Source organism: Colletotrichum tamarilloi, assembly GCF_030869305.1.
Source record: "Colletotrichum tamarilloi strain Tom-12 chromosome Unknown Scaffold_17.1, whole genome shotgun sequence".
Taxonomy (NCBI): Eukaryota; Fungi; Ascomycota; class Sordariomycetes; order Glomerellales; family Glomerellaceae; genus Colletotrichum; species Colletotrichum tamarilloi.
Window position 1 is genome coordinate 27,053 of NW_026849400.1, and position 14,222 is coordinate 41,274.

At 53.6% G+C, this 14,222-nt stretch overlaps 3 protein-coding genes across 3 annotated transcripts; 1 reads left to right on the forward strand and 2 right to left on the reverse strand.

Annotated features, from left to right (window-relative positions):
• Positions 1 to 3,953: 3,953 nt before the first annotated feature.
• Positions 3,954 to 5,844, forward strand: CTAM01_06176 (permease; the record flags this gene model as incomplete). Its single annotated transcript, XM_060522205.1, has 2 exons — positions 3,954 to 4,034; positions 4,174 to 5,844. The coding sequence occupies 2 exons, from the start codon at positions 3,954 to 3,956 to the stop codon at positions 5,842 to 5,844; spliced, it is 1,752 nt and encodes a 583-aa protein (XP_060382933.1).
• Positions 5,845 to 6,097: 253 nt separating this feature from the next.
• Positions 6,098 to 7,718, reverse strand: CTAM01_06177 (tRNA-specific adenosine deaminase subunit TAD2; the record flags this gene model as incomplete). The annotated part of the gene is made up of 3 exons (XM_060522206.1): positions 6,098 to 6,282; positions 6,339 to 7,068; positions 7,134 to 7,718. 3 exons carry the CDS (start codon positions 7,716 to 7,718, stop codon positions 6,098 to 6,100), a joined length of 1,500 nt encoding a protein of 499 aa, XP_060382934.1.
• A 1,411-nt stretch (positions 7,719 to 9,129) lies between these two features.
• CTAM01_06178 (uncharacterized protein) lies at positions 9,130 to 11,457 on the reverse strand (the record flags this gene model as incomplete). The annotated part of the gene is made up of 2 exons (XM_060522207.1): positions 9,130 to 9,996; positions 10,048 to 11,457. 2 exons carry the CDS (start codon positions 11,455 to 11,457, stop codon positions 9,130 to 9,132), a joined length of 2,277 nt encoding a protein of 758 aa, XP_060382935.1.
• Positions 11,458 to 14,222: the final 2,765 nt, after the last annotated feature.

The following is a 14,222-nucleotide window of genomic DNA, read 5'->3' on the forward strand; positions in this document are numbered from 1 at the left end:
TTCGATACAATGTGGTGGACGCGGGTTAGTTGGCTTGGCAGATTTCGATCGTGACATGGGTATCTCGTTGACCATCAATGAAGTTGACCAAAGAGGCGGGCAGACGCTGTGAATTCGCATACGTGACCATCGTCACTGGACAGACTGGCAGTTCAAGAAACCTTGGGACCGAGGCAATGGAAAACACGAGGACCTGGTGCCTGCGTGCCTTAGAACGAGATGAGGTCTGGAGATGGTAATTAGCTTATGGATGGAGTGGCTGATAAGGTTGACAGAACTCAGAAGGCAGTTGACAAAGGCCAGAACCCCCCGACCAAGGGGGGTCAGGATGCTTATCGCAGATGGCAGATGCGGCCCCGCTCGGCCACGGCCGCTCGCCCCGAGAAGAGCCTAGCTTCGGAGGTGGATCACAGCCACGGCCAATGGCTTCGGATTCAGCAAGAGCCCCGCTTCCGAAGCTGACAATCGGGCGACCGGTTTAGGTAGTTTGGTCGAATCGAGTGAGAGGACAGGTATCTTGCCTTAATTAGCTTTTCCGTCTTTCTAGACCTTTAGAAGGTTGGGTATACCTAGGTACCGTGCTGCAGTAATACGGCGCAGGTATCTGACTCCATGGCCACGGGAGGAGGGAACTCAATGGAAGGCAAGCTTGTGGGGCAGAGCAGGAGCAGGAGCAAAACTGAACATGTTTGAATACCTAGGTATTCGAACCTCGACACCCGGTACTTTGTTTTTTGTTTTCTGTCTTTTCAATGTGTGTGAGGAAAAGGCGGGGCTGGTTGCCTCGATCACGCACGACGCGCATGTTCTTTCCCATTGTCCCATTGTCTCCCGCCGAGGAAGGAAGAAGAAGAAGAAGAAGAAGAAGAAGAAGAGGGAATGAACAGCGGCAAGGGAAAGGGACGACAGCATTGACAGCGGGAAAGAGCAAACCCCGGGAAAGACCTATACATAGACACCTACATACCTCTCGGGCAACTGCCAACGTGTGCAACACCGCCAACACGTAGTATTCGTAACTTATGGTCCGGAGTACCCTTGGTAAGCTACTCCGTATGTATGTGTAAGTGCTAAGGCAGCTGAGATGGAAGAAGAAAGGAACCTGTAACGTTGAGCGGCTTCCGCCTTTGCCTGGGTGCAGTAGCACCGGAGCACACTTGCCCGGATAGTATGCAGTCAGGACCTAAGCCAGCTAGGTAGCTGAGGCAAGGTCGCAAGGTCGCATGGATCGGTAAGGCGCAAGTCAGCAGCATGTTCCATTGAGTTTAATCCTGACCTGACCTGACTGACGCGCCCGGCGACGTGATGTTGTTGCAACTTGCCACGACTTCCTGTGGTGTTTGTACAGACTCTACAGAGTCCGGAGCACAGGCACGACACATACCTTAATTGAGGTGTGCCACCCTTCACTGGTTCTGAGTCCTGGCAATAGGCAGCGACTGTACTCCGTGCTAAGGTACGAGTATCACAACCAGCGTCAACACTCTGGAGCCGTCACGGAGTAAAGGCGGCTCACTCACCGACCAAAAAGGCCAGTTCCTTGCCTTAGCTCCACAGGTTCGGCCTGTTGAAGCAGGCGGGATGTATCCGCAATTCATTTAGGCACACTTACACTGCCTTAGCCTCTTCTGATGTAGTGCGCCACTGCCGTCTCTTTATGCTCTTTTGCCGCAGTACCTGTCCGACCTTTCTTGCCAGTTGATTGGGCTGGTCGCGTTGCGCAACTCTCTTCTCTGGGGATCTGGTCGGGTCACTTTATTAAGGCTACTCCGTAAGGTACTTTAAGAAAAAAGTTAGGGCAGGCCCGGCGGGGGGAGGGGGGGGGGGCACGCACGCACTTTTGTTGCGACGCTCATTTTGGCCCCGCCCTCGATTGATATGTGCTAAGATTTTCCACATCTGCTTGTCACTGGCGCATCAAGAACCATGTTTGCCCAGCATACCGCTCTGGACAACCACTACCGACACCAGTCAATACCATCAATAGAATACGCAATACATACGGATACACGACGAGTACAACCCGATTGCAAATGGAACCCCGTCAAAACTTCCAAACAGCCTTCCATTTCCCCATGTAATACGGGGCATCTGCAGCCTGGACTGGCTTGCTTGCCTCGCCTCGCCTTCAGCTACCAATGGCAAATGCCTTCCGCTGCCGTCGGCCCCCGGCCTACATACATGATACATCTTTCATGCCTAAGCGCCATCTCTTTGTGCTTCGCCATCTCACAGTCACCACAATATCAAAGGCTGTTGTCCTTGTATGGCGTCTCCAATGGCGTCCGACACAGCGCATTATCGATGTGACCTGGCAAAAGGCAGCGCAGCTAGAGAAGCCACCATGCCGACGGCCCAGAGCTTCCCTCATCTGCTATCCGTACAGCCTGTTACTTCCAATTGATGATGCCGTATCTGGTTAGAAACTCGCAACTTATCACCACATGGCCATCGTTGGTGTCTGAGCTTTTTGGGCCAACTCTACTTACAAAGTAAACATATTCCCTGAATAGCGTGTTGGCTTCGGAATGGGGCAAGCCCGTTCACAATCCAGATAGCTGGAACGCTGCTTTCGGCCTGTCACTTCTTTCATCTTTCGGGTCCGATATCTTGCTCTTTGCCTGTGTGTGCCATTGGACGACATGCCGCGCCGCCGCCGCCGCCATGCCACCTACTCCGTACACCACATGTATCTTTTCGGCGCATCCACAGTCCCACGTTTCACGCCCACATGGAGGAGCTCATGTCAAGGTATTCGGGCCCCATTGACCAGTTTTAAAGCAGACAAGCAGGTGCCAGCAAGAAGGCTGTGTCCACAATCCCACAATGGGCTCAGTCTATGGACTCCAGTGAGTCGAGTTGAGCTTCTCCGGCACATGGCTTTGCGCGCTTCGAGGCCGGTGCCGCCATCTCATGCCATGCCACGCCATGCCCGCCGTCCGTGTATGCACCGACTGAGACAAGAACTCGATGAAGTCGTTACGACTGCATGCGAGAAATAAAAACTGGGACCAGGATAAGGGCGTCGCGCTAGTCTTTGGGGAGGTTCGGAAGCTGGGCCCTAGAAGGGGGTGCCGTGACCCTTGGCTTGGCCTCGCCTTCGTCCATCGTCTACGCGGTAACTTGTAGGGTAACTCTCAGGAATCCCACCCCCCGGTTCGTCTCCCATGCCCATCTCTGAGTCCCATCTCACTCTCTTTCTCTCCCATGCCCATCCTAGCTCCCAGTTGCCATCTTGGTCTTGGCAACCTCAGCTATCCGGGCAAAAGTGAAAGTACACAGCTTTTTCTTGATCCACCACGCCTGGGCCCTTGCTATGCTGCCCACCCACCTTTTCGGTGATCCAGCAAATGATAATCCTTTCGCACTAATAAATAATGGCTCGAGATTTTCTTTGATAACGCGACTGGCCGTTGTCGTTCGTCCACAAGAGGAGGGGGGCGCGGTCCGTTGCCTCTATCCTGTTTATGAGCCATTGCCCGTGCCAGTCCTAGCCATTGATAAAAACCATCCACCGTTCCGCCCTCTTGGGTTTGTCGATGTTGTCTCTCTAGGCTCGCCTCCCATCCTCGCCCCCGTCGCTGTCCAGCATCCTCTAATCGGTGCCTCAACGGCCACTCCCGATTCCTATCTCATCTCATCTCATCCCCCTGATTGGGCTCTTCCCCTGCTCTGTCGCAGTTGTCAAGAAAACTAGTTAAGAAGCCCGGCTTCGGCTTGTCTTGCTTTGACTTGCTTTTCTCTACAGCTCAGATCTTCGACATCCGCGCCGCAATCTCACTCGGGCTTTGTCAACATCGATCAGATCTCGGGTCACATTTCTTTTATTTATTAAAGTCCTTGCCGATAATATTTCTTATCTTTGGCAAGACTACCTATTCCCAACCGTTTATCGCCATTCGAAACATTGCGGACTGGAAAAGTAAAGAAAGGACGAAAAATTTCGTGCAAAAATGGGGTTCATCCAGAAATGGAACGCCAAGATCGCCGCCGGCCCGGTCGGTCGGTGGTTCCAGCTTGAGGGCTCCGGCCATGTAAGTCGCCAATTCCCCAACTTCCCACCACAACTCCTTCGACATGACCACACGGCCGCCGCTTCTTTGCGCAAAGCGCGCAGGGCAAGGTGTCGCAATGATGATGCGTGACAAGTATGCTAACATGTCATGAAAAAAGCCCCGTGAGCGCAAGGGATCACTCTTCTTCACCGAGATGCGCGCCGGTCTCGTCGCCTTCTTCGCCATGGCTTACATTATCGCCGTCAACTCCTCCATCGTCGCCGATTCCGGCGGTACCTGCGTCTGCCCGCGCAACGCCGACGATTTCACTTGTGACAAGGACCAGGACTACATGCTCTGCGTGGCAGAGGTCAAGCGCGACATCGTTACCGCCACCGCCGCCATCTCGTCCCTGGCTACCTTCTTCATGGGCCTCCTCGCCAACATGCCCGTCGGTTGCGCTCCCGGTATGGGCTTGAACGCCTACTTTGCCTACTCCGTCGTCGGTTACCACGGAACCGGTGCCGTCCCTTACCAGGTCGCCCTTACCGCCATCTTCATCGAGGGCTTCATCTTCTTCGGCCTCGCCCTGCTCGGTCTGCGTCAATGGCTCGCTCGCGCCATCCCCCGCTCCATCAAGCTCGCCACCGGTGTCGGTATCGGTCTCTTCCTCACCCTCATCGGTCTCACCTACAGCGAGGGTATCGGTCTGATTGTCGGCGCCACCTCCACCCCCCTCGAGTTGGCTGGCTGCATCGCGAGCGAGCAGGTTGACGGTCTCTGCCCGTCCTCGACCAAGATGCGCAACCCCACCATGTGGATCGGCATCTTCTGCGGTGGTATCTTCACAGTCATGCTCATGATGTACCGCTTCAAGGGCGCCATCCTGGCCGGAATCATCCTCGTCAGCATCATCTCCTGGCCCCGTAACACCTCTGTCACCTACTTCCCTGACACCGTCATCGGCGACTCCAACTTTGACTTCTTCAAGAAGGTTGTCGACTTCCACCCGATCCAGAGGACCCTCAACGTCCAAGAGTGGAACGTCGGAGGATACAGCGGTGCTTTCGGCCTCGCCCTCATCACCTTCTTGTATGTCGACATCCTCGACTGCACAGGTACCCTCTACTCCATGGCCCGCTTCGCCAACCTCATCGACGAGGAGACTCAGGATTTCGAGGGCTCATCCGTCGCTTATATGGTCGATGCCCTCAGCATCTCCGTTGGTGCCCTTTTCGGTACTCCCCCCGTCACTGCCTTCGTCGAGTCCGGTGCCGGTATTTCTGAGGGAGGCAAGACCGGTCTGACTGCCATGGTCACCGGTATCTGTTTCTTCATCTCCATCTTCTTCGCTCCCATCTTCGCTTCCATTCCCTCGTGGGCCACCGGCTGCGTGTTGGTTCTCGTGGGATCCATGATGGTACGCGCTGTCACTGAGATCAACTGGAGGTACATGGGTGATGCCGTTCCCGCCTTCATCACCCTCGCACTCATGCCCTTCACCTACTCTATTGCCGACGGCCTCATCGGTGGTGTCTGCAGTTACATCCTCATCAACGGCCTTGTCTGGGTCATCGAGAAGGTCTCCGGTGGCCGCATCGTTCCGTATAACAAGAACGAGAAGGACCCCTGGACCTGGCGCATTCCTGGCGGTATCCTGCCGCCTTGGGTCCGCCGCGCGTTCAAGGGAAAGAAGGACTTCTGGCGCTCTGATGAACACCAGCATGCCGCTTCCGAGCCCCAGCCCCTGGAGAAGACCATCAGCTCTGAGCAGGGCGGCTCTGTCACCGGCAAGGACAAGGAGATTGGAGAGACCATCACCCCCCATGGTGACAGGTCCTCGTCATGAGCGGAATAAAAGAAGTCTTTTTCGAGGAGTTTTGTGGGATATTAGTCATTTGAGTACCACATTGGGGAATTGGATAGGATACCCGAATGATGATGCATCTTCGTCTATTATTAGTTGCCTTTCGTTGAAAGTACAATAGAACCAATCTAAGATAAATGGTGGATCGTCCCATCAGTGTTGATAACCCCATGTAATGATCAATCCCCGTAGTATGTAATGCGTGCGGCTTTTTTGAAAATACTCAGCGGTGCACTCAAGCTTCGTCCCTCTCTTTACTGCCATTGGAGACGGTTGAAGCACCATTACCAGCGGCACCTTGGTCGTCGCCGTCAGCGACGTCAAAAGCCTCGGATGGCATAGGCGTTCCGCCCTCGCCTCCAGCTTGTTCCATGGCTGCCAACCTAGCAGCGCGGCCTTCTTTCTTGCGCGGCACTGGTGCTAGAGAAGGTGTCAGCTTACAGCTTCTCGATGGCCCCCTTTAATCAACGACTTACCTCTTCCATTCTCCTGCACGTAGAATCTCCGCAGCAAACCGACAGCTTCGTCGCGGCCCCAACCACCTTCTGCTTCGAAACCTGGCTCGACGTTTCCGCCATCGCCACCTCGGCTCGCGGGACGATTGCTGTTGAGGGAACTCTTTCCCGACGCAGAGCTTGCCGGCCTTGGAGCGTTGGATGCATTGATCTGGATCGGCCTGAGAACAGTGACTGGGTTGGGGTCTTGGCGGGTGTCTGTAGAGTTCTTGTGGATGCTGAATACACCGCCAGTTCCACCAAACTTGTCGTTGACAGCGCCAAAGTAGACCTTCTTGATCCCAAGCTGTCTAAGAAGTCCGGCGCACATGACACAGGGCTCGACTGTAACGTAAAGAGTGCACTCTCTGACGATAGAGCGGTCGACCCGAGGATCGAGATGAAGCTTCTGGCCGTAAGGGTAGAGGTGACCTTTCCTGACATACTCGTCGTCATCCGGGAACAGATCCGATTCATCGTCAGGAACATCTACTTTGGAACGTTCGCTGGCCTGTTGGCGAAGCTGAGCCTCGACGGCCTCCTCACTATTGTTGGGTCGGTAGGACAGCAGTGCAGACAATGCCATGAACTCAGCATGGCGGGTACCGTTCCGGGTTACGTTCGTGGCATTCATGCCTCTCGCAATGACCGATCCGTTGTGGACAAGGACACAGCCAACGGGCGTCTCGTTGGTGCGCAGTGCTAGTCGAGCCTGGATACGATATTAGGGGTGTTCCATTGCTATGAGGGGACTTGCTGGTCGGTCTAGCTGCTTACCATATCCAATGCCTGATCCATTAGCATCTGGTGCATAGGCCTTTCGCTGAGAGGTGTGAGCGTGGTCTGGGGGATGGAGGCTGATGATCGCGGCCGACCGAAGGATTCCAGGCTCATACGGCTCAGGGCCGGAGCTGGAACGGAGACCACCGGGGCGCTGGGCTGGTTCTCCTTGTCATCTCCCGAAGCGGGAACGGGAGCCTTGCTGGAGGGATATAGAGGCAGCGCAGGCTCAGTCGACTGACTGTGTCGAGTAAGAACGCCAGCCATCTCTGCGTCTTCTTGCACTGATGTCTGCCCTGCCTGGCTTGGCTGTGCTTGGGCGGTATTTGTTGCTGGTAGTTGGGACGAGGGCGCTAAGGTAGGTGAGGAAGAGGATGGTGATTTGGAGTTGGGGGTGAATGAGGTTTTGAGGCGGCAAAATATGTTTTGCAGGAACTTGCTTGTCGAAGCCCGCTTTCCTCTATCTTTGTCCTGTGTTCCGGTTCGAGGCCCAGACTCAGGCCCAGGTCCACCTGGAGGCGCATCTGAAGAGGCAGGAGCGTTCATGGTGAATTTTTTTGGGAAGGAACCAACTTGTTGCATGCCTTTCTACCCTGGGTACCACAGAACCTCCACGGATTCAAGCTACGCAGTACGACTGGCACTAAGGTAAGGTGCAGAGAGCACTTGACGACTTCAGAGATGTAGACAATCGTTGCCTTCCCGAAGAAATGAGAATGGGGGCTATTTGCTCTGTGTGTCCCGAGTTAAACCAGAGCCGCAGCAACGGACTGGACTACGGTAGTCTCGTCAAGTAGACAAGGGACCGAGAGGTTCTAGGCCGACGCAAAGTATAGCGTATTTCGATACAGGCCAATGTAGAATGTTGTAGGCTGCCCTTGTATTTGGAGAATCCCTGGCCTACTAGATCAGGTAGACATACACCCGAGGCAATGTAAGTTCGGGTAAGCTGTGAAGAAGTTGCGTCTCTCACGAGAGCTTCCTTTGTCGCTGCTCTTCCTGTTCGAACAATGAATTGGGTTGTCAAGGGCTTTTGTTGGCACTTGACTGGGAAAGTTTCAAGACTGCAACCGACTTTTCAAGTGTCAGAAGGGTTCTGTATGTTTCCTTATCTGACTCTACTGCAGAAGTCCAGGGCAAGGCTGTCCTTCAATACTTGTCCTATTGAAACGAAGTGTGGACCAAAGCCTTGAAGAGCACCTGAACTGAAACCACATGCGATACTGGGCGCTTGTTGTTTAAGAATTGCCCTGAACAGGACTTCAAGTAAGTGGCAGAGTGACAAACAAGGATGACTCAGTCTGGCTGTAGTCAGCACACGTCGCTCGAGACAATAAAGCAAATAAAACTATTTGACTGGCTTGCTACTCACTATGGAAAAGGAGTATTGTTAGTCACGTAAACCCCTAACTTTTTAGGAGCCAAGGTTGAATCAGTTTTGGCCCCGATCTACCCTATTGCCATGAATGAAGTTTGCATTAGGTGGGAACACATGGTATCACGTGACCCCGCTGTCAAACGGTGGCACTGACCACTTGAACGTATCCTTCTCAGGGTACTCAAGTTCGTGTTGAGATGAAGGACGAATCTGAAGTCCGAGGTCCTTGGCAAGCCCTTCTACAGCTTTGGAATGGTCGTGTCCGTATACACTGAGTGCACGTCGGGCGAAAGTCAACATGAAGAGGTGTGAGCAAGGCAGTTATATTATATCGTACGACGCTACCACCAAATTTAACTAGACTATACAGCAGTTCATACGCAACTGCTCCGTGTCCAGCATACCTGGTTCCAGCCTGTACAACAGAACACAACCTTGCCCGATGATATAGCTGACGTGCATGCCATTCGTGAAGAATGCACGTCTCATCAAAAAACAGAGGGGTATCTCAGAAACCAACGCTCCCAATAGACAGCAACAAAAACACTACGACAACTATCATATCCATACAAGCCAGGGCCATTAGCCCAAGCCGCAGGTGGTCGACACAAGATCTCATGAGAGACCTTGCGCGAGGCCCAGAACCTTTATCCGCGCCCCGTTGACCGGGGTTTGTGCGGATTGGTTCTGTCGACAGGTACGTCGTAGTCTCGTGCTGACACAGGAGAGAAGCCTCGCGCCGTCGCTCAAGCCCTGCGGCTTTGACGTGGCGGTCCCAAGATGGCTCTGTTCCGGTCTCGAGTCATAGAGACTTGAGTAAAAGTGGTAGACCTTGTATATCGCTAGGCCAATAGCGAGTTGAATGAATCGGCCGGCGAACGCCTGTACCATGAGGACTTGCGCAACCAACCCGAGTACAGTCGCAAAGAGTGCCACGTATACCAGGCACTGCGACTTGGACAGCCAGTCGACGAGAGAGCGGCGCTTGCATGTCAAGCTACCACCCGCAACCGCCCCCGTCAGAATGCGTACCCCGCCTAGTACAAAGGCGCCAGCAGAGGAACGGGTGACGCTATGTGTGGTGTTGTGACGACTTTCTGACGACTCTGGCGTGGCAAGCTGGAGCTGAGCATCCGGAGAGACGCTGCTGGACATTCCGCTAATAATTGATCCACGGCCATTGGCGCCATTGATTGTCCTCGTAATATGCGCGTAATAAGACGCCTCCTCGACGGCGGTCGAGGAGCGTGAGGGCGCAATGACTGAAGACGTTGGTGAACGGCCAACTACTCCTGGCAGTACGCCGCCAAATGCGGTGACATGTACTCCCGAAGAATTGACCGCAGCGCGGGACGTGGCATGTGGCAGTGGTAGTAATTGTGGCGAGCTTGGTTGCAGGGCTGGATCCGCAGGTCGTTGTGAGCGTACACTGCGGGATGTTGCATTGACGTCGGATAGGCTCAATTGAGACTCAGACACGGTCTGTTCAAATGTCAGAATAAGTTCAGGTTGTATCGTGTGAGGAATGCTTACCATCAAAGCGCCCGGAACTTCAGCATGTACTGCTACAGACGATGGACGGTGACGGTGACGACAGACCGCGACGCTGGTTCCTCCCAGTGCAGTTCGGTTTACTGGTACTCCGATATCGTCTGCCAAGTAATCATCTGGTGCCGTCGGAGAGCGACCGAGGTGCACTTGTTGCTGAACTGACGACTCGCCGCTTTGAGGTGAGCTGCGGCGCTGAGACACCGTGCTCTGGGCCTTGGTGGTAATAGTAGTACCAATGTCACTGAGCAGTGCAACGTCGTCGTCCAAGAAGCTTGGCTCGGGTGAGTAGAGGTTGAAGTCGACATAGTTGCTGATGCGTGGGGAAGAGTCCAGGTAAGGAAGCGCCGGTGGCCGGACATCGAGCTCGTCGGTAAATGGCTTGCTGACAACCACGTCTTGTAGGCCATCGGAGCCGTTCCGAGACTGGCTGAATACCATCGAGGGAGTAATGGGAGACTGGCTTGACTCAGGAGTGAGGTGTCCCGCAGGGTCGAAGAAGAAGTCGTACTCGAAAGGCGCGACGTTGGCGGGCTCGTCATCGAACTGAACGAAGGACTCCCAAGAATCTGCCATATCGAGCATGTCGAGGTCCGCGAGTGAGGGCTCTGTGAACAATGCTGGTGTTGAAAATGATGTGCTTGGTTGTGGTGACCTTTCGGTTGCTACTGGCGAGTCCCTCTTCGACGTCTTGGCCTTCTTTGCCGACCGCGCTGGAGCCGCGGCCGCACCCTGTGCTTGTGTGGTGGTGCGCTTCTTGTGGCTAGGGTCACACCTGACCTTCTTCTTCTTGCAGGCGTCGCATGCCTTGATGATGCGCATCAGATGCGCATGATCACGCTGCTCCTTGGTTTTGCAACCGCGAGAAGCAGAGTTTGTGACATCGCGACCATCCTTTGTCATGATCTTCATCCCAGGGAGGTGGGAGAAGTCGTTAGCCTGGGGCTTTGTCACAGAAGATGCGGCCCTCTTGGACGACTTGGAGTACACGGATTCCTGGCTGAGGGACGCGGGAGTAGACGCAGAGGCTGAGCCGGGCGTAGACTGAGACCAAGACCAGTCAGAAATAACAGGGGAGACGAAGTTGGAGCTGCTGCTGGAGTTCTGCATGGGGCTAGATCCGGCAGAGGAGATGGCGGAGCTGCTGGAATCGCTGGCAACGGGATAGTACTTGAAGGTCTCTCCAGTGAGCTGAGAGAATGCAAAGAAGTCCATGGAGACGGTAGCTCGTTTCTCCTGAATGGAGGCAGAGCCGGGGAGGTAGGCGTTGACAAGGTCGTCGAGTTCCTGGGTGCCCATCTCAGGGTAGAACTGCAGAGACGCGCCAAGGAAGGGCTGAGAGATAGAGAAGCCTTGGAAGGCAGCGGTAGACTGGTTTCGTATCACGCCGGACATTGCGTTGATAGTGTTGGCTACGGAAGGTATGCGGCGGAATGTAGAAGATATGGTGACGGGGAATCGGATCCCTGCAGTAACTAAGACCGGATTGTTTCCCAAGTCTGCTGAAAGCTTGCTAATGAGAGTGGGTAAGTAATTGTTTGGCCGGACTCATATCCTACATCAAGCTGCCCGGAATTCTGTATATGTCGAGTTGAGGTAGGACGATGTTTGGGGGGGGGGGGGTTGTCTGCTTTTACGTGAAAGTGATACAAGATACATCGTGATGGCGAAGTGTCTAAATCCCCAGATCTTCCCACCGAGGAACTACATGCTGCCTTGGGAATCGCTTTGATACACCAAGTCGTATGGAGATTAAAGCTCACCTTGATAGAAAGCTCTCGTTCGAGGCGATTTCCAATATGAATTTGGTGTAAACCGGGTGATGAGACTAGATGGGAGATTGTCTCTGGAGACGAAGCTTGCAAGGGGCAGGCAGTTTGTCAGCAACTTGGATTCCTCCTAAGTTGGCTGATGGGGTGTTGTTGAAGGGAAAAGTTGCGGGACAAGAGACGGATCAAGGGAAGTTCTCCAGCTTTGGAGTAGCTTCACTCGGGTCTGCTAATCGACGTATTCGGCTTTTCAGTATTGAAGATTGGAAAGAGAAGTTCGAGAGGGAAGCGGGTGAGCCAGGCCGGAGTCATGGATGGTATTTCACTGCTGAGGCCGCAACTGGCTGTCCATCGGTACCCCAGCAAGGCGCAGCCGGTGGTTTTGATTGAGCTCGTCGGCGAGATGAAAGCGGTTTAGCGTAGTGCGGACGGTGTCTGGGGATGAGGCCAATGAGAGATGCATATACGGCTTAAGAGGCCCACTTAAAGGAATATGATTGGCTTATATGCCCCACAACTTGTGAGCCGGGCGCTGGGTTTTCGGCGAGTATAATCGTCTCTTATTGGTCAACGACGTCCGATCTCAGGTCACGTGGTCCTGGTGACTCAACCCATAGCCAATGGCGGCCGCCTGAGGCTTCAGACAATCAGTCATAATCCGTCTGAGGTCTGACTGACCTGCTCTCACAAGCTCCTGCCACAAGCAACGACGTACCTGAAGGTATCCCATACACATCCTGTCCCTGTATTATGCACGATGACCCCGGGAGGAAGACGTACGGGTACAGATGATGCCAAAAGTTCCCCGGACGCAGCACAACATACTCTGTTCACTTGAGGAGGCTGATAGGATATCAATGGATCCTGTCGTGATCTTGTAAGCGGGGTGGTGCGCGGTAAACCCCACATACCACGAATCCCTTAGCTGGAAAGAGACAACCTAAGACTCCAGAATGCCAAGTCATGCCGGGTACATGAGGCTTAGAACCTCCAGACGAAGGAAATCAAGGTATCCGTACACAGTACAGAGTACACAAGCTTTATTTTACCTTCCGTTCCGTGCCGGAACCTCTCGGGGCTAAGCTTCCAAGGCACCTTTCGAGGCTTTCCACCTCTGGTTTGCCAATGCCACCACACATAGAGCGGAATCTGCCCGGTTGCTGACAAGTGTGTGGCTGGTTTCGCCCAATTGGTTCAAGGCAGCCGGGGTGTGTTACCAGCTAGCACAATACGAATACAGAATGGCTGTCTTCTGCAAATGGGCCAAGCACGGTACTTTTGCTGTGTTATGGGCGTGCCGCTGTAACGCGAGTCTGGTCCTTCGGATTCGAGGGAATCCTTTCGCTCCATTCGGCTCTAGTCCGTACTCTGTAATGTTCACTACCCAGCCGTGCCAGCTTCGTGCCAGCCAAACCAATTTACCCATCGTGAAGTCGGGACGATCGATACCCGGAAGTAAGAGGGAAACCATTTCATATAAGTTCCTTCACTCACCTAGATCTGCTTTTTGTATTTACCGTCGCCGAAGACAACTCGAATGAGTGGACAATATGATGAGACTCAGTTATCACGGAATGGGAGCGATTGCGTGGAACTTTGGTCCCGTATGAATTATCCTACCAATGTCGTAAAGCCGCCCTCACATACCTTACCGAAGGCATTGGTTGAGGACCTGTTGAACCGGAATCACAGCAAACCCTGGTGGCTGAATCTCTATACTTATCGCAGAAGTGATCCATCTGGCACTCACAAAGGTTTCATTTTTTTCGATAACAAGGTACTCAGATCCGCCTGGCACCTGATTCTGCGTAGCAGGTCACTATCACTAGTCACACAATAGCAAATAAAGTTCGGTCCAAAACTGGTCAAAGGTGGTCGATAACTGGGAGGTGCAACACCTGAACGGCCACGTACAATTTCGATATATTTTGCGCAGGATTCTTCATGTCAAGTTTCAGAACTGAACGGATTTTCCAGTATTGCCATAGCTGGAGGATGGCTGGCTTGGTCGTTGTAATCAGACTAGGAAAAGGGTGGAAACGGGAAAAGTCGGCGGGAGACTGAGTGTGTTGCTGGCCGTGTCTGTACCTCGACCTATCTGACATTTTCTTCCTGCCCCGAAGGAGTCGCAGTAGTTAAGTGTGTGCTATCTTCGTTACTAAGTTATCCCGGTATATGCGGTTTCGTTCGTTGTGTGCAGAATTGGCAAACCTTCTCGGGAACCTTGATACTTATTGTAACCGTGTATCGGACTTACAAGGCCGGGATGCTTATAATCCTTCGCTCAAATCCCCTAAACGCTAACCACTAGATGCCAGCCACGGCTCGACGATGAGGTGGTTGGGAGCTTGCCGGCCAACAGCCCCAGGCATGTAAGTCGACCTCGAAGAC